Below are 20,004 nucleotides of genomic sequence, written 5' to 3' on the forward strand. Positions count from 1 at the left end.
TAAACCTTTATATCACCTGGTGCTATGTTTATAGGGCGTTTTTCAGGAAGCAGTTCTAAAAATGTATGTAACTTAATAACTATCTAGCTGTTCTGATATTTTCCAGAGCTGGCATTCCTACCATCCTTTATAGTGATGCTACAGGACAAAGAGGAATGGATAAAAACATTGGTGAGCAACTCAATAGAGCATATGAAGCCTTCCGACAGGCATGCATGGATAGAGATTCAGCAGTAAGAGAGCTACAGCAAAAGGTGTGTGGCTTGGGATTTGAAAATTGGTTAATATTCTGGTAAATTGAGGCTGAGAACTGAGAATATTAGATGGTTGGAAACTTTGGAAAAGTATAATTATTAAAACAGAAGAGTGTAGTGATGAATCAACATTGATATTTTTGTTACCTTTTAAAAAACCATTTTGTGTCATATGGGAAAGGTTTATTTGCTGGATTCATTTTAAATGATTATGATTAAGTAAGATAGAACATTGTTTCTCTCTGTGTAGCTTTTAAATATCACGATTTACTTTCATATAAGTAAAAAATTACTATAAAGGTCATTTTATGATTAAGAGAAGTTTATCACTGCTCCTCAGTTTTGCATTGCTTCTTTGTTTTTTGTTTCTTTCTTTCTTTTTTTTTTTAATTGTTATTTGGGTAACAGGAAGATTCAAGTCTTAATGTATCCTGGAGCTAAATTTGTTATTATCATCTCCCACTCTTTATGACAGCTAAAATAAAATGGAACATGGTAAGTTATTACAGAGATGTACCAAAACTTCATAACCAAAGCATTTATGGAGAAAAAGAGTCTAGAGAAATCTGTGCTCAGCTCCTGTGCACTTTCTTCCCTCCAGCTTCACAAATCTTGTCACATGTGTGGGAAGCATAAGGAATTCCACTAAAGAGTCACAGTTATTTGGGTTTTGTTGTTATTTTTGAATTCAGAGTTGTCCTTATAGATACTGTGTCAACCAAAAGTCCAAACTCAGGACAAGTAGATCCACTGTAAGTGTTACTATACTGTCTAAATAAGCTGAGACAGCAGTCACAGTCTTACTACATAGGAATGGTGTGAAAGGCCATTTTCCCAAGTAATATCAAAGGACCGATTTTGCAAGTAAGCCTTTATGAAAATAACAGTCACAGATCTACTAGGAGGAATAATAGCTTATTCCTCCACTGACAGTTGGAGATAGGGAACCTTACATTGTTTTCTTTGATTAAAAATTTTCTTGAGGAGCTAGAGAGATAGCTCGGTGGTTTAAAGTGCTTGCCATTAAAGCATGAGGACCAGATTTGATTCCCCAGAACCCATGTACATGTTGGGTGAGCATGTTGATCTGCCTGTAATTCCAGCATTTGATAGGCAGAGTTAGGAACTCCTTAGAACAAGCCACATAATCATACTAGCCACATTGGCAGCAGCCTCTAAGGCTCAATTGAGAGAATGAATAAACTGGAGAGTGATTGAAGAAACCCTCAGCATCAGCCTCTAGAGGCACACACATGCACATGTGCCCACAAACATGAACATACATGCATAGGAACCACACGTAAAGATATGAAAAAAATGTGGTTCCATGAAATTAGAAGTTAAAAAAAAAAATCTAGCCATAAAATCTTTTGTTGTTTCAATAACTACAATAAGTCACTCCACACTTTGTTCCTTTGTAGATGGCACAGCTGCTGTTAGACCTTTACACCTCCCGACAGCTACAGAAGCTGCTTTAGTCTGTGTGGATTTTCACTTGGTTTGCAAGAGAATATTCTGTTGTTGAGTAAACGCTAGACTAATCTTCTCATCTGAGGTAGCTGGAAGGAAGGGGCATGATATGACGGGGACCTGAAGGATTATTTAAATGAGAAAGAAATTTTTAAAACACCCAGGTTTTAGTCTTTCTACTTTAGAGTTAGGTTCATTAAAAGACTTGGCAGTTCTATTTGTGTTCTAGGGTAGCTTGGAACTAGGGAAGAAGAGTGTTTAGAGGTTTTTAGATGAAGACAGAAACCAGAATTTCTCCTACCTCCCAGTTTTATCCCTTTTCTGCCATGGATGAAGCCTCTGCTCACACTAACATGGGTCTCAAAGAAGAAAATGGGAATTTAAGTTAATGTTTGTCAAGTATTCAAGAATGGATAAAGAAAACTGTGTTCTTTTATTTTAAACGCAAGATAGCCTGATGAATTTCTTTGATACATTTATTGTGAGTCTGTGTTATTGGACCTTTGATGAAGTTTTAAGGATACCAAAGTGAGTGAAACATTGCTTATGCTTTTAGGAACTTTTACAAGTTCAAATAGACAATAAAATAGTTATTTCATGTATAATTTAAAAGACCAAAAAAAAGAGGCTCAATGGCTGACTATTTTCAAGTGTTACAGAAAAGATCAAGCAGGTAGTGTACGACCCAGAGAAAAGGCATTTAATTCCTTCTTATGGATCAAGTCAGCACACTGTGTGTGTGTGTGCACGCGCGTGTGCCTGTGCCTGTGCCTGTGCCTGTGCCTGTGCCTGTGCCTGTGCCTGTGGCTGTGTGGCTGTGTAAAACAAGAATTAAGGGAATGTTTGGTACCTTGCATGCCCTACTAGGTGGTCCTATGAGTCCATTAAAAGGATGAGTATTGCAGGGAAAGAGCTGTAAAGATAACAAACTCATTAGGAGGAATATGACATAACTAGTATGTATCTTTATTCAGTCAAACATTACTGAAGAGTTGTATGCTTTAGAAATCCTTGACACTGACAAAGAGCTCAGCAAACATACTGAAGACATGTTACATGTGTTCCAAATGCAAGTAATATAAAAATATGGCAATCATCCAGTCATAATTTATAATTATAGCATGTACATTAATTAAAAATAATATATTAATAATTTGTGTAATATACTAAACCTTTATTAACATATATTGGATAATAAGATATATTCTCACGTATTGCACCTCGCCTTAAAAAAATAAATGGATAGCAGTCATTATAAGAATTCAAAACAAGAAGCTGAAGTAGCAGTTATGGGTGAATTAAATGATCTAAAATTTCTTTAGTATCTAATACTGAAAGCAAGTGGCACTTGAATGTAGGTCACTTATGAAGATGATGGTAATAGACTCTAGAATGACTTTATAATGACTACTTTAATGCTGATAACTGAAATCAAGAGTGGTGAAGAAGGTAGAGTTTGGGTATGAAGAAATAAGATACCATAATTTAGTTCTATGATTAGGTTTAGACCTGTGGAACATGTGGAGGACCATATAATGAATAGGTATAAGTTCAGTTCTGTAGGCCTACAAGGAGTTCTGTGTTGAAGACTGTGGTGGTTTAAATAAGAAGCCCCCCCACCCCACCCAAACACACACACACACACACACACACACACACACACACAAGCTCATTTATTTGAATGCTTAGTTACCAGGGAGTAGGACTATTTGAAAGGATTAGAAGGATTAATAGGTATGACCTTGTTAGCTTTGAGATTTTAGTACAGAGACCCATTTATCCTAACTGCACATAGATATTTTTTTCTTTTGCCACTCTATTCCCTAACAGTCTTCCTACTATACATGTCTTCTGAAATTTTTCAAATCATATTCTTTCTTTAGGGCCTTTACAATTGCTCTTCCTAAAGTGGCTTTCCTTTATATAGTGCCATGGTTTGCTTCCTTACTGCCTTCAGGTCTCTCTTCAGATGCCACCTCCTCAAGGCATTTCTTTTTTCTTTCTTTTTTTTAAAATTTTTTTTAAATTAGGTATTTTCCTCATTTACATTTCCAATGCTATCCCAAAAGTCCCCCATACCCTCCCCCCCACTCCCCTACCCACCCACTCCCACTTTTTGGCCCTGGCTTTCCCCTGTACTGGGGCATATAAAGTTTGCAAGTCCAATGGGCCTCTCTTTCCAGTGATGGCCAACTAGGCCATCTTTTGATACATATGCAGCTAGAGTCAAGAGCTCCGGGGTACTGGTTAGTTCATAATGTTGTTCCACCGATAGGGTTGCAGATCCCTTTAGCTCCTTGGGTATTTTCTCTAGCTCCTCCATTGGGGACCCTGTGATCCATCCAATAGCTGACTGTGAGCATCCACTTATATGTTTGCTAGGCCCCGGCGTAGTCTCATAAGAGACAGCTATATCAGGGTTCTTTCAGCAAAATCTTGCTAGTGTATGCAATGTTGTCAGTGTTTGGAGGCTGATTATGGGATGGACCCCTGGATATGGCAGTCTCTAGATGGTCCATCCTTTTGTCTCAGCTCCAAACTTTGTCTCTGTAACTCCTTCCATGGATGTTTTGTTCCCAATTCTAAGAAGGGGCAAAGTGTCCACACTTTGGTCTTCATTCTTCTTGAGTTTCATGTATTTTGCAAATTGTAACTTATATCTTGGGTATTCTAAGTTTCTGGGCTAATATCCACTTATCAGTGAGTACATATCATTTGAGTTCTTTTGTGATTGGGTTACCTCACTCAGGATAATGCCCTCCAGGTCCAACCATTTGCCTAGGAATTTCATAATTCAAAATCTTGCTAGTGTATCCATGGTGTCAGCATTTGGAAGCTGATTATGGGATGGATCCCCTGAATTTTTAATCTTAGCCATTCTGACTGGTGTGAGATGGAATCTCAGGGTTGTTTTGATTTGCATTTCCCTGATGATTAAGGGTGCTGAACATTTTTATAGGTGTTTCTCAGCCATTCGGTATTCCTCGGGTGAGAATTCTTTGTTTAGCTCTGAGCCCCATTTTTAATGGGGTTATTTGGTTTTCTGGAGCCCACCTTCTTGAGTTCTTTATATATATTGGATATTAGTCCTCTATCTGATTTAGGTTAGTAAAGATCCTTTCCCAATCCGTTGGTGGCCTTTTTGTCTTATTGACGGTGTCTTTTGCCTTGCAGAAACTTTGGAGTTTCATTAGGTCCCATTTGTCAATTCTCGATCTTACAGCACAAGCCATTGCTGTTCTGTTCAGGAATTTTTCCCCTGTGCCCTTATCTTCAAGGCTTTTCCCCACTTTCTCCTCTATAAGTTTCAGTGTCTCTGGTTTTATGTGAAGTTCCTTGATCCACTTAGATTTGACCTTAGTACAAGGAGATAAGTATGGATCGATTCACATTCTTCTACATGATAACAACCAGTTGTGCCAGCACCAATTGTTGAAATGCTGTCTTTCTTCCACTGGATGGTTTTTGCTCCCTTGTCGAAGATCAAGTGACCATAGGTGTGTGGGTTCATTTCTGGGTCTTCAATTCTATTCCATTGGTCTACTTGTCTGTCTCTATACCAGTACCATGCAGTTTTTATCACAATTGCTCTGTAGTAAAGCTTTAGGTCAGGCATGGTGATTCCACCAGAGGTTCTTTTATCCTTGAGAAGACTTTTTGCAATCCTAGGTTTTTTGTTATTCCAGATGAATTTGCAAATTGCTCCTTCTAATTCGTTGAAGAATTGAGTTGGAATTTTGATGGGGATTGCATTGAATCTGTAGATTGCTTTTGGCAAGATAGCCATTTTTACAATGTTGATCCTGCCAATCCATGAGCATGGGAGATCCTTCCATCTTCTGAGATCTTCTTTAATTTCTCAGTCTACAGTTTGTATACTGTTGGAATGAGAGGGACTAGAGAATCTAGACAGTTTCAAGGATTTCCTATCATAGGGAGTTTCTTTCCCAGCACTCACATGGCAGCTCACAACCTCCTGTTTCTCCAGTTGCAGATGATCTGGATGAGCTGATGCCTCTCCAGCCCTGTGGCCACCACGCACATGATACACATAATAGGTGGCAGGCAAAACGCCTTTACACATAAAATAAAAATCAGTGATAAGACAAGGGTAGGATAGACACTGCCATTCTAGAAGGGTGGGAAAGAAAAAGGGGATAACAAGTTCTGACTATATCTAAAACCCAGCAGGGCAAATAAAAACTTATGAAGCATGAGAATTGTCTTTGGTCCATGTCTCTTAAACACTTTGTGGTGCAAGTTGGGCCCTCAAGGCTCTAGATAATCCTGCACCCACTTTTCTGTCTACAGATCTCCTGGTTTGGATGGCATGCCTTAGATTCTCCCAGACTAAAGTTACACATTGGTCATTTTACCAGTTTGGGGTCTAAGTGGATGTTTTACCCTGACTATTCCACAAAACGTTGCCCTTGGAGAGCACTCTACAGTGACCCAAACTCCATTAACTTAGTGGAGACTTCAGTGGTACAGCTTCCACAATACTAAGTAGTATGTAGATATTTCTTTGTTACTTGTTATTTAAAAGATCTAACATTTTCAAAAAGGTTAATATATACCAGTATTTTATATTTGCCATTTTTGATCATCCAGTAAAGATTATTTTAAAAGATTATTTATTTTTGAGACAAGGTCTCACTATGTAGCCCTGGTTGATCTTGAACTCAGAAATCTGCCTGCTTCTACTTCCCCAATGCTAGGACTAAATGTCTGCACCACCATACCAGGCTTATTTTTATTTCTTATAGAAACCAAGATCTTAAAGGTTGTGGGGGTAACCAAAATTGGATTATAAAATATTTTGGTCAGGGTTTTCTAGAGTAACAAAACTTATAGAATAAATATACACAGAATGGCTTACAAGCTGTAGTCCACAGCTAGTACAATGACTACCTATGAACAGAAGGTCCATGAATCTATTAAGTTGTTCATTCCATGAAGCAAGATGCCTCACCTGGTCTTCAGTATACACTAGAGTTCTGAATATGTAGGTTCTAATGCCAGTAAAGGAATGGACTTGATAGTGAGGCCAGAGCAAGCAAACAAAAATCAAAAGCATCGTTCTTCCATGTCCTTATATAGGCTTCGAGCAGAAGGTGTGGTTCAGGGTTCAGATATAGAGATGGTTATTCCTAACTCAAAAGATTTTAAATGTGTCTTCCTACCGCATATATCCAGATTACAAGTGGATCATCCCACTTCAAATTAAGCAAATATCACTCACAGATACACCCTTCCATTTATAGGATTAGTTAATTCCAGTGTAGTCAAGTTGACAATAAAGAATAGCCATCACAAGTCCACTCCTTGTCAACCTGACACAATCATATCTTTTAATGCCGTGATTAATTTCCAAATGAAAACTAACCAGATCATAATTATGCCCAAACACATATAATCACAAGTATTATGTATTTAATCAGGTCATAATTAATGCACCATGATATACCTAGCCCACAAACAACCAGCAACAAATGCCATATTGTAAAAGTAGCTTTTATTCTCCTATAGTAGTTGTCTCCGAGGCTTATTGCCTCTGTCTCTAACCTAGGCCTAGTCCTAGAAGCTTCTAGCCTCCATATAATCTATATGGACTCAGAATGTTTTCAGCTTCTGAGACTTACTGCTGAATAAACTCACCCCTTCCTAGTTCTTTCTGATCTCTGGCTGGCTGATTCAATTCGGCTCTTCTGGCTCAAATGCCTCTCCAAGCTGACAAATTGAATCTGTCATCTCTGGGCTTCTGAATTGCTCTGCTTGGGCTCATACTTTAGCAATCTGTTCTGATCTTTGGTTCCTTCTCATTTTCTGTCTATCTGTGTCTAGCTTGTTCTCTCTTCAACCCATATCTGTAAAACTGCCTCTCTTCTTTTTCTCTCTACACTGCTCTCTCTTATGTTGCTTCTCTTTCCTCTTCTTGTGAGAGTTGGGCATAGCCTGTTCTGTCAAATCTTTTTCTGATTCATCACTTTGTCTGCCACTCAATTAGACATCACTTTCAAACATGAGTACTTCCGTCTACAAACTAACTTTATCTTCATTGTTTGGGATTAAAGGCTAAGGCTGAGCCACACCACAACTAGAAAAGTTTTTTTTTTCAGTAAATAACACAATTTTGGGGTCCACAGACTGATCAAATATCTTCCAACTTGCTGTGGGGAAATATTAAAAAATATATACCCAGCACGTTCTGTGATTGTGCCTCTGCCCTGGAGGCCTGGCCAACCATGCACTGGCGGGCAATGGCCCACCTATTTTATCTTGTGGAGATTCTAACTCGGAACTCCACAATCTTTCCACCCAGTTCACTAGGTTCTCATTGGCTGTTGCTACCACACCAGTCCTGTACTTCAAATTTCCTACAGCTGTTTTGGTGCACATCTGGCAAACCCATGCTTTGCCGTACCTTCTCTCTTGAACCCAAACAAGCATGAAGGAAAACACAACACAAGCTCAGTTCAGAAACAATGGTAACTCAATCTCTGGGCCCAACAACTAAAACCTAACCTTGTAAACCTTATTAAAATCTGATTCCTGTGATGGCAAATCCTTGTGGGTCTGCCATCATAGCAGCTACATCTTACCATTTCTGTCCCCATTCCAAAAAGGGCCTAACTCTCTTCTGCTTCCTCTCTTCCTCCATCCTACCCGGAAGTCCGGCCTACTCAGCCAGTATTGGCTCCTTTATTCGTTAGGAGATTGGTTCACAAGAACAGCACCAGGCCCCTCCACAACAACTTCTTACAAATTAGAATAGGTGGCCATGTTTCTCACGGGACATTCTCAAACTTATGAGTATCTCAAATGTGATAACCATTGATATTTTCTTAATTGATGTTACATAACATAATAAAGAACTTGAGTAAAAAATACAAATATCTATACAAATGCATTCTTTACAAAATATGACAGAAGCACTCATGTCAACTATTATCCTCATTTCTACAACTAGTCACATGGCCTTAGCTGGTATTTATAACTACCTTCCTCTACTACCCATTCTGTATTTCCTCCACCCTTGGTAAGCACCTCAACAGCTCTTGGCTCTTTTCCTGAAGAAGTGTTCCATACCTTCATTGCTGGAGGGGCTGTTGTAGTTTCTTGTTGATTTTAATCACAAGACATGATAGCACCCTGAGACACCCTAAAGGATCTCCTGTACTCCAGACAATCTTTCTTACCTACATTTTGGAGAATCAATCCAATTTTCCCATGTTGTGATTGGATCAGTCGCCCTGCCTAGCACTGTTACTCCTTTCTTAACCTGTTTGCTTAAGGGCATCAGAAGCCCAAATGGCCCAGAGGAAGTCTGAGCTTCAGCTGAGTGGGATGTTTGTTATAACTCCCCCTCCCCCCACCTCACCCCTGCATTACCATTTACTATGCAGAGAAATGACAGTACTAGCAGTAGATAGTCAAATTGATAATCTGATTTTTCCAGCTCAGTGGATCCTAGTTAAGTCCTAGTTTCTAGTCAATGGTGAGTGGGAAGCTTATTAAAATAATACACAAAGAATGGTTGAAGAAAGAGCTACATGTAAGACAAAATATATTATCTTGTACATTTTAAAAAAGAAAGTAGCTGGGCGGTGGTGGCACACACCTTCAATCCCAGCACTTGGGAGGCAGAGGAAGGCGGATTTCTGAGTTCAAGGCCAGCCTGATCTACAAAGTGAGTTCAGGACAGCCAGGGCTATACAAAGAAACCCTGTCTTGAAAAAAGCCAAAAAAAAAAGAAAGAAAGTAAAATTGATAACTCTGTTTACCAAAATTTTAAAGTGGATTTAAAAAATAGATTGTGTATAAATTATTAGTTTTTGTCTAAACTGCTATATTTTGGTATAAATAATATTTATTTTCCTTCATGAACTGTGGAGCTCCCTGTTGAGAGATTTTTATACAAGCAGCGCCTTCAATAAAGATCTCATATCTACTAATCTTGGAACAGTTTTAAATATTTTTACATTGAAAGTATGTTTTATCCACCCAACACTTATTTAATTCCCTAGTAAAAAAATCACTGGAAGAAATCCATTGTACTCTCTCAGACTGTTGGGGTTAGTTCCTCAAGATGAGAAATAATATTTGACCAGTATAGAATATTATAGATGATTTAAGGAAATTCAAATTTTTCTCCTAATATAAGAAGTAAGCATCTTAGAAAATATGAAAAATTAGAGCATCCAATGTCTGCAACAAGAAAAAATTCAATTAACAGAACCCAATCTTAATATTTATGAAACTCGTGAAAACTTGAACAGCTGTATGTCCAAAATTATTGGAAATATGGAATCTTAGCTTTGAGGAGAATGGACTGAAAAATTGCTCTAAAAAGAGAGTAATTCTTTTTAATTTATTTTCGTTTCATGTGTATGAATGTTCTGCCTGCATACGTGCCTGTGCATCACGTGCATGCTGATGCCTACAGAGACCAGAAGAGGGCATTGGATCCCCTGGAACTAGCAATACAGATGGTTGTGAACTTCCCTGTGGATGCTGGGAACCTAGTCCAAGTCCTCTGCAAGAGCAGCATTTTCTCTTAGCTGCTGATCCAGCTCTCCAGCTTCAGAATAATTCTTAGGATGAGGCTTTTGCTTTATTCATGATAGTCTATAGAATATTTCAATGACCCTTTTGATAAATTGATGGTATGTACTACTATGTATTTGATCTCCATCATACTATGCTGCTGAACACGAAGAAAGAACACACAACCCTTTATGACACAAGTACCTATATACCTGTTTACTTCTTAGATTCTGATAGACCACTTGTTTTGCTAGTCTTTGGAATTAGAAAGAGTGTCAAGTACACAGAAGCCAGAGTCATCTTGGCCAGATGGTGTTTGATACAGATGGATGGTTAGTTGTCATGCAGATCTCCTAGTTGGTAACTTGTTGCTGCCATCTGACTCAAAGAATCATTCACACACACTGGCTGTCAAAAGCATCTTCTCTTCTGTCTGTTTTAGCTGTCATGTCTGTGCTCTGTACAGAAGTGTTGACAAGACATTACTGTTGTACATTTTCAATGTGGCTGTTAGTGAGTTTTCTGTTTGTGGGGTCTTTGATAGTACTGGAATGCACTTGCTTTGTAATTGTAGTAGCTTTTACAATTATGCGACTGTACATCAATTTTCTGATTTTTTTTAAAAAACATTTTATGCTATTTATTTGTTTATTTGCAGTGAACATAATCTTTTGACTTAAAAAAAAAAAGTAAACATGTTTTACTTAGTTTCAAGCATCAAAAACAAGGCCATTTACCCCTCTGTTTCTTCAGGTCATTTTTGAAGGCACATCAATTTCTTAGATATTTCATTAACAATTTAATTAGCGTGTTATTCAACTCAGATACACTGAACATCTCAGTATATGCCAGACCCTCTGTGACACTAGAGATTACAGAAGCAAATAGTCCCTGCCTGTCAGACATGTAGACAGATTAGAAAACCATAAATCCATGAAAAGTCCAGGAGAACATGAACCACAGTTCCACTATATGCCCAAGTACACTTTCAGCATATTAATTTTTATGTAAAAAGATTTTTGCCTTGGCTTTATAATACATTATCATTTGATTCAAGAAACATCTCAAGACTTTTATGTGAAATGGACGCTGATATATTAACTTTCCTAGCTATTTAATACATTTCACCATTATTTGTTATAATATGATTTAGACAGATGTGCTGAAGTGTGTTTTTAGGCTGGAGAGAAGAAGATGAAAATTAATTGGCAGAAGTGTTCTGAGTTGGTTCCAAATGAACATACATGGTGTTTTGGTTTCTTCACGGAAGTTGGGGAGTGTGCATAATAGATGAAGAATGGCCTGAGAGTTGAATAATTTCAACACTTATTCTTAACCTATCTCTAATTTGCTAGGGTTTTGTTTTTTAACCTGGTTACTTGCTCAAGGATGTATGCACCTATCCAGATATAGTGGGAAAATGGGTAATAATTAAAATTGCTTGTTTATGTTATAAAGAATTTTAAGGTCTTTGAAACACAAATGTTGTAAATGCATAAAGCACCTAGGGAAGACCTAGTATTTTGCTGATTCTCCCACCTCAGAGAACAGAGGTAGCCCAGACACTTGAAGGTGTTAGGAGTTAGCTGATACATTTGTCTCCTTCTTGTAGTCAGGCTACCTGCTCATTCCAGCAGCTTGGGTGCCAGTGTGTATAGAATAAGAGAAACATGGTTTTGTATTAGACTTTGTTGGGATCTAGGGCTTGATACCTAGAGCTTGAATTCTCTAAGGCTGAGACTTATCCTTGAATCTTTCTTCTGTGTATAATAATTAGCATATATTTAACATTGTTTGTGAAGCTCTGTGGGGAATGTCAAGTTATGTAAGACTGCTCCCAGGTAACATACAAAGCTAACATGCCAGTCAGGTTACTTACCCACTTTCTCAGTTACAAATGTCCTATGTATGAAAGTCTGTCTTTTATTTGAGTAAATATAGTGGGTTTTTTTAAATTTCTTTTATTTATATTTGAGACATAAGGAACAGATCTTTGATTTATAAGGAACTTTAGGCTTACTTGGGACCTGAAAATAATACAACTTCATTAATTGTGAACTTTAGTTTTAGTCAATTAAAAAGCTCAAACATCTAGTATATAACAAATGTTGCTATAATTATTAGAACCCTTTTCATGTTTTGAGAAATTTACATTTAGTCATTTGTAGAAAGTATCAGAGACTTTCATACTATGTGTGCTTTCTTAGTGCAGCTCTTAAGAATGTACTCATTAGCCAGGCAGTGGTGGCGCACGCCTTTAATCCCAGCACTCGGGAGGCAGAGGCAGGTGGATTTCTGAGTTCGAGGCCAGCCTGGTCTACAGAGTAAGTTCCAGGACAGCCAGAACTATACAGAGAAACCCTGTCTCAAAAAATCAAAAAAAAAAAAAATGTACTCATTAGATAACTGTGATCTGACACGTTGAGATTTTTTTTGAAGGTTGGCATATCTGTATGTCTAATCCATGTCATTTTCACTGTTTAGTTTTCATAGTCATAATAAAATAGCAAGATCAAATGAAAGTATGAGAGGATTATGTCTCTTAAAATCTATAAGTAGAGTTTTTATATAATAAAAATTAACCTTGTTGTTCTCGTATCTGGCCACAAAAGTTTTAAAATTTATATTTGTTTCTTTGGCTTTTATAATCTTTACGTCTAGGTACTTATTCCATGGATTTATATACTCTAAAAATTAAATTCAGTGTTTAAGACATAAAATTTTGTTTTAGGACTGGTTTGTATTTTTAAAACATAACTTTAATGTAGCACATACTTTATCATTCATGCTTTTTTCTTATTTACAAGTATTAAATTTCAAATTATAATTTTTATCTTTACTGAAAGACAAAAAAAAAAAAATAGTGTCAAACTGTTGACTGGAATTTCTTTAAATAAGACATTTTTTTTAAAGTTGTCTATTGCTCTAATTGTTTTAAGTCACTGATACTAACTATAATGGAGTCAGTAACTCGTGAATAGATTTTTCAGTTACCTGGCTGGGATAGGAAGCTTCTGTGCTTATTAATAGAAGTCAATGCATCTGTCATTGAGTATTAGGCTAACTGGGTTTGGTTTTTTTTGTCAGCAGACTGAGAACTATGAACAAAGAATACGCGAGCAACAGGAACAGCTGTCATTTCAACAAAACCTAATTGACAGGCTGAAATCACAGCTACTTCTCGTGGATTCTAGTCGAGGTACTCGTTTCTTTTCTTTTTATATATTTCTGCTAACTTTAGAGAAAAGATAAAATCTAAGTATTTCTTTTTTATCTTGAGATAAGAATCATAGTACAAGCAAGAATCATAGTACAGCTATACATTATGCTTGTTTAATTGAAACTTGTAGGAAATGAGGAAGTGGATATTCAAATATTTTGTAGGCTGGAATCCTGGGTTGCTAATTCTGAGTTCAAGGCCAGCCTGGTCTACAAAGTGAGTTCCAGGACAGCCAGGGCTATAACAGAGAAACCCTGCGTTGAAAAAAACAAAACAAACAAACAAAAAATTAATGGGAAAATAAGTGTTTAGTGGTAAGAAGAACTCAATAAGTAGGCAACTTGCCACGGTAAATATTATAAAAATTATTATAAAACTAGAACTTACAATATATTCTTTGAAATTACTGAGATTGTGTTTTTGTTTGTTTGGTTGGTTGGTTGGTTGTTTTGTTGTTGTTGTTTTGTTTTGTTTTGTTTTGTTTGAGACAAGGTCTCACCACGTTGCCCTGGCTGTCCTGGAACTTACTATGTAGGCCAGGCTGGGCTCAAACTCACAGAGATCTGCCTCTCTCTGCTTCCCAGAGTGCTGGGATCAAAGGCTTGGGCCACCATGTCTGTCTTCATTTTTATTATAATTATTTTTCCAAGGCTTTCTACTGATGTACAAGTGTTTTGTCTTGCAGATAACAGTTATGGCTATGTACCTTTGCTTGAAGACAGTGACAGAAGGAAGAATAATTTGACCCTTGATGAACCACATGATAAAGTGAAACTAGGAACACTGAGAGATAAGCAATCAAAGGTAGGAAGTGCTGTCAGTCTCACTTTTAAGCCATCAGACTTCACAGAGTAATAGATTATTTAGTTTATATGCTCACGCAATTTGAATGGGTAGAACATGGGAAGAAGGCAGAGAATATATTTTTTCACCTCTAACATTGATTCTTCAGAAAGTAGCATTTAAATGCTGATATACAATATATTTCATTTTTTTCTTCCTGAGGCAATGACTCATCACTGAAATTTTTTTAAAGAGTTTTTTTTTAATTAATTTTATGTGTGCACCATATGCGTGCAATGCCTTCAGAGGTCAGAAGGTGTATCAGATCTCCTAGAACTAATTACAAATAGTCGTGAGCCACCATGTGGGTGTTGGGAATTAAACCCAGGTTCCGTATAAAAGCAGTAAGTGCTCTTTACCACTTAATCGTTCTCTAGCCTCTATCATGTTATTTTTAATTATGTATATCTATGTGCCTATATGTGGATATGTGCACATGTAAGCAGATGCTCATGGAGGCCAAATGCAGTAAATCACCTTGAACTGGGGTCACAGTTGCTTGTGAGCTATGTAGAGAAGGTGCTAGGGACCAAACTCAGGTCCTCTGCAAGAACGGTATACACAATTTACTACTAAGCCATCTTCCTCCAGCCCCCACCACTAGAATTCTAAATACAGTTCTCTATCTGCAAACATGATATATCCTCCTAAATAGCATGACTTATATTTAAAATAACCCTTAAGCTTCGTCTTTCCTAGTGTTTTTTAAAGATTTATTTGTTGGTGTGTGTCTGTATGTTAGTATGCTCTTTGTATGTATGGGTATATGTGCCTGCTACTTGCTCACAGAACTAGGAGAGAGTACCAAGTGTCCTCCACTATCACTCTCTACCTAATTCATTTGAGGCTTGGTCTTTTCAAAGTTTATTTGTGAGTTTTATGCTTGTGAGTGTTTTGCCTGCATGCCTTCATATGCACCACATGTGTGCCTGCTGCCCATGGAAGTCAGAACTACTGTGTAGGTGCTGGGAATCAAACTTGGGTCCTCTGAAAGAGCAACAAATGAATTTAACTATTGAACCATCCCCCTCCCCCCCAGCCCCAGAAGTGGAGTGTTCGCTGGATCTGGGATGCACATTTTCTGCTAGGTTGAAAGTCAACAAGTCCTAGCCATCCTGTCTCCACCACCCTTAGTGTTGGAGTTATAGATAGATACAGGCACTCTGCTTGCTATTGAGTACTAAGACCAGAACTCCAGTCCTCACAGTGACACATAAGAGCTCTGATGGGCCATCTCTCCAGGCTTCCTACTAGTTTCCCATCCCCCTCGTATCATAAGTACTTAATGAAGTATAGGTTTTAAAAAAGTAAGAAAACTCTAAACTGAGTTAAATAGTACTATAGAAAAATAATCCTAGATTTAAATTGTTTTCTATTTTTTCCTTCAACTTTCTTTGCTTGGCTAGCTTATTTCCAAAGAATTAATAATGCTGCACCAATTGTACTGTATTTGTGGACAGACCATGGAACAAGGTCTAAAGAAATAATCTCTGGGTAAGGAATAATTATAAATTCAGTGACGTATCATCATTATCCTTGTCAGTGACACTAGTGAGATTTATGTGAAAGTCATATTTTAATTCTTTGAATAGCTCATGAATTTCATTTCTTATGTTGTAAGCATTTAATAGAAATAAATTAAACTACGTTTTAAATTTTTCTTTTTCTTTTATGTTATCTTCAATCCACAGGGCTAGCAGAAACTGAATGTTTAGACAAGAAATCTATTCTTTTTACATTCATACTTATTTTTCTTTTTAAAATGTTTTTAATTAAAATGACTTTATCCCTTTCCCTCCTCCTGTTTCTCCCTCCAGCCCTTTCCAACTACCCTCCCCAGAGCCCCTCACAGGCTCCCCTTTCTCAAGTCGATAACCTCTTTTTTCTTGATTATTATTACAGTGTGTGTATGTGTGTGTGTGTGTGTGTGTGTGTGTGTGTGTGTGTGTGTGTGTGTGTGTCTACTTTTTTAGTACATTTTGCTGTTTGTATATATGTGGTTTCAGGGTTGACCATTTGGTTTTGGACAACCAATAAGGGTGCTTATCACTGAGAGAGACTAATGATCCCTCTCTCAATAGTCACTATGTGTTCTTTGTCTAGGGGTGGGACCCCAAGAGATTTCCCTCCCAAGTTAATGTCCATTGATACTGCCATTGTTCTGGCCTTGTTTATGCAGCCATTTCTAGGAGAGATGCTTCACACCTGAATTCTTGGTATTCTGGCTCTTAAAGTTTTCTCACCGACCTCCTGTTATTCTGGTTCTCAAAATTTTCTTCTCTCTTCCATTATGCTTCCTATAGATGAAGGAAGAGTGATGTAGCTGTATCCTTTGGCACTGGGCTCCCCACCATCTGTTAATCTCTGCACTGTGTCCAGTGTGGTTTTCTGTGTTGATTTCCATTTGCTGTAAAGAGAAGCTTCTTGGATTTGGGGTGCTAGCTACACTTGAATATAGATTTAGACTGTAGTAAGGATTTCTCTGGTCTAAGAAGGTAGCAACACTAGATTATTTTCTAAGACCCAAGACCTCACTAGCCCAGAAGCTAGATAGATTTCTAATACCAGGCATGATTTCCCTCCTGTTGTGTGGGCCTTGAGAGTGTTCCATTCACCACAGTAGTTACATATGCTTTACACTGTCATGTAACTAGTTTCTCTAAAGTTACTCAAAAATTAACAGCATAAAAAACAAAAATTATTTTCTCGATTTCTGTGTCAGAAGATTGTTAGACAACTGTTGACTGCCACTGACATGGGGGTGCCACTTATTGCGCCTTTCTGTGTGTCTTGTCAGGATGGTTATTGTCATGGTTCATACGTATTACAGCTGTTTAATTACATCTCTTTTGTAACATCTTTCATAGTGTATTCTGGAACCACAGGAAGGAGACTTTCAGATCTTTACCAGCCTATCAAAAGGAGGGTTTCTTATACCTGGCTCTTGGTTTTTTGTTAGACTGTAGTTCTTGAGCTAATCACAAATGGCTTGGCTTCCTCCAATAAATATGTATATTATGTGCGTGCACATATACTTATGAACCATGTATAACCTTAGGTAAATATAAAATAATACAATTCCTTGATGCTTTCTCAAACAATCTTGGTGTTATGTGTCCTTGTTCCTCCTCCCTCTGTACTAACCACCTCCCTCCCACCCAGTTGGAGGTGTAACCCGCTCCCTGTGCCTCCTCTTCCTGTTTCACATCATCTGTATCCTGCTACCCCTTTACCTCCCCCACACTGTGGTTCCTTGGTTCTTTTGGTTTCTGTAGTTACTCCATGTTTTCTACTCCTTTCTGAGGACTTGATGCTAGGAACCACAGATGAGAGAGAGAGCATGGAGTATTTGTCTTTCTGGGTCTGAGTTGTCTCACTCAGTATAATCTTTTGCTACCCATTTATCTGAAAATCCTGAGTTCCTTTCTTAGAGCTGAAGAGTATGCCATTGTGTATGTGTGCCACTTCTCATTATCCATTGTTTTGTTGAAGGCCATTGAGGTCGTTGCCATTTCCTGGCTATTGTGACTAGGACTGCTCTGAACACTGCTGAGCAAGTGCCTGTGAAGGGGAATGTCAAGTCCTTTTGGCATATGCCAAAGAGTTAGACCAGATCATGTGGAAGATTCATTTTTAGTTCTTTAAGGACTTCCCAAACTGGCTTCCAGAATGACTCTAACAATTTACATCCCTACCGACAGTGAATGAGGGTTCCTCTTCTCTACAGCTTCACCAGAATTTGTTATCAGCTGTTTCGTTAATCTTAGTCATTATAACAGGTAAGATGAAATCTCAAAGTAGTTTTAATTTGCATTTCCCTAATCACCAAGTATGATAAAAAATTTTTGAGGTATGTCTCAGCCAGCTTTATTTTTTCTACTGAGAAATGTTTAGAGCTCTAGCATATTTTTCAGTCGTGTCATTTGTTTGCTTGACTCTTTGTTCTGTTAGTTCTTTGTATACTCTGTATGTTAGTCCTCTGTCAGATGGATACTAGCAGATTCTCTCCTATCTGTGGATGGCTTCTTCCTTGCTTAGTTTTGTGAGGTCTAGTCGTCAATTATTGGTCTTAATTTCTAGGCAAATGGAGTCCCATTCAGAAAGTTCTTTCCTATACCTATGTCCTAGAGGTCTATGTGTGCCCATGCTGTCTTCTAGCAGTTATAGTGTTTTGGGTTTTAAATTTGGAGTCTTTGATCTACTTGTGAATTTGCTATGTATTGATCTGTACTGAATATGTTATAAATAAATTCACTCTTAGCTAATACAGATGAGAAACTGTGACCTAAGAATGGAACTTTGAAATATTTGGTTATATTAGGTGTTTTGATTTTTTCAAAATGAAGAAGTCCACACTTAGTTCCTATTTTGTAAAATCTGCAGGATGAAAGTAGGAAGGCATGGAGGAATGGGTAGGATATAGATAAACTTTAAGGTTTACTTTAATGTGTTGATAATATTTAAAGAAAACAATTAAATAAAACAATTTCTAGAAGTTATATTCCTAATAAGTTGTCTTTGTTTCCCTATGAATTAGTAAGTTAGCAAGAACGCCTTTAACCAGTAAAAGAAGGATTTACTACTACCCACCTACAGTTCTTTTGTCCTTAAGTTTGATGAGTAGCTTGAAGATTAGTTTTCTTTAGACTATTCCTGTTAGAATATGCCAGAGAGGAAAGGCTGTTGGACACTTTGGCAAATTGCACTTGTGTGGCTACCTAGAGAAATGAAACACGAAGCAAAGGAATGAGAGGTAGTTGGGGCAGGGGGACCATTTTAGAAAATTTGACTTTAAGAAACATCAACTTGGGTTGGGGTGTAGCTTTGTGGCTGGGTGCTTGCCTAGTATGTATGCATCCTGGCTTCAGTCTCCAGTACTGTAGTCACTCAACCAATCAATAATATTTAGAGTTCCGCTTGTGTTTGTGCTGTTCTTGTACAGAAAGTATGCAGGACATTCTAAAAAGAAAACATAAAGAGGTCAAGACATCAAGTCTTATCATCAGATGACACTCAGTATTCTTTTTCAGAGTTGAAAGAATGTGCCTATAGTTTAACTCTAATAACTGAGTTTCACATCTTGCTCACCACAGTAGTTACATATGTTTTACACTGTCATATAACTAGTTACTCGAAACTTACTCAGAAACTTAACATCATAGAACAAAAAAATTATTTTCTCAATTTCTATGTGTCAGAAATTCAGGAGTGACTTAGCTGGGTGGTTGTGGCTCACAACCTCTCATGTTGCTGAAATCAAAAGTAGTCAAGGATTATAGACTGAAGGATTATAGACTGAAGGCTTCACTGGTTGGGGGATGCACTTCCAAGATGGCTCACTCACATAGCTTTTGGCAGGAGGCTTTGCCATATGGGTGTCTACTCATAGCCTGGCAGCTAACTCTCCTCAAAGTAAGAGATCCAAGAGTAAAGAGCAAGATGCTTTCTGTGGCCTAGTCATGAGTGTCACGCACCTTTACTTCCACAGTATTCTGGTCTTTAGAAGTATGTTGTCAGTCCTTCCAGGAGCAAGAATCAAAGTCTGGCTTTTAAAGCATCACAAGCATTGTCAATTGGTCTTTTAGGAAAATGCAGGTGGTAGGGGGTAGGGGAGAGGGTTAGTCTCAGCATCAGATGATGACAATTTGTTTCCTGAATCCTGGGATTAAG

At 37.7% G+C, this 20,004-nt stretch overlaps 1 protein-coding gene across 12 annotated transcripts in view; it reads left to right on the plus strand.

Annotated features, from left to right (window-relative positions):
* The window catches only part of Tank (TRAF family member-associated Nf-kappa B activator), a 75,615-nt gene that overhangs the window by 34,988 nt on the left and 20,623 nt on the right, over positions 1–20,004 (plus strand). For 5 of the 12 annotated variants that reach the window (NR_149324.1, NM_001374667.1, XM_017316913.2 and 2 more), the window contains 3 exons: positions 107–254; positions 13,362–13,470; positions 14,177–14,295. Coding sequence is in view for 6 of the 12 variants with exons in the window: in NM_001374667.1 (NP_001361596.1) it covers positions 107–254; positions 13,362–13,470; positions 14,177–14,295 (376 nt within the window). In the remaining 6 variants the exon portion in view is untranslated. Of the gene's footprint in view, positions 1–106; positions 255–13,358; positions 13,471–14,176; positions 14,296–15,740; positions 15,829–16,637; positions 18,114–20,004 lie in introns of all 12 variants that reach the window. The other 7 variants (XR_866264.3, NM_011529.2, NM_001164071.1 and 4 more) reach the window with 3 other exon arrangements.

The sequence above is a fragment of the Mus musculus genome, chromosome 2, assembly GCF_000001635.26.
Source record: "Mus musculus strain C57BL/6J chromosome 2, GRCm38.p6 C57BL/6J".
Lineage (NCBI taxonomy): Eukaryota > Metazoa > Chordata > Mammalia > Rodentia > Muridae > Mus > Mus musculus.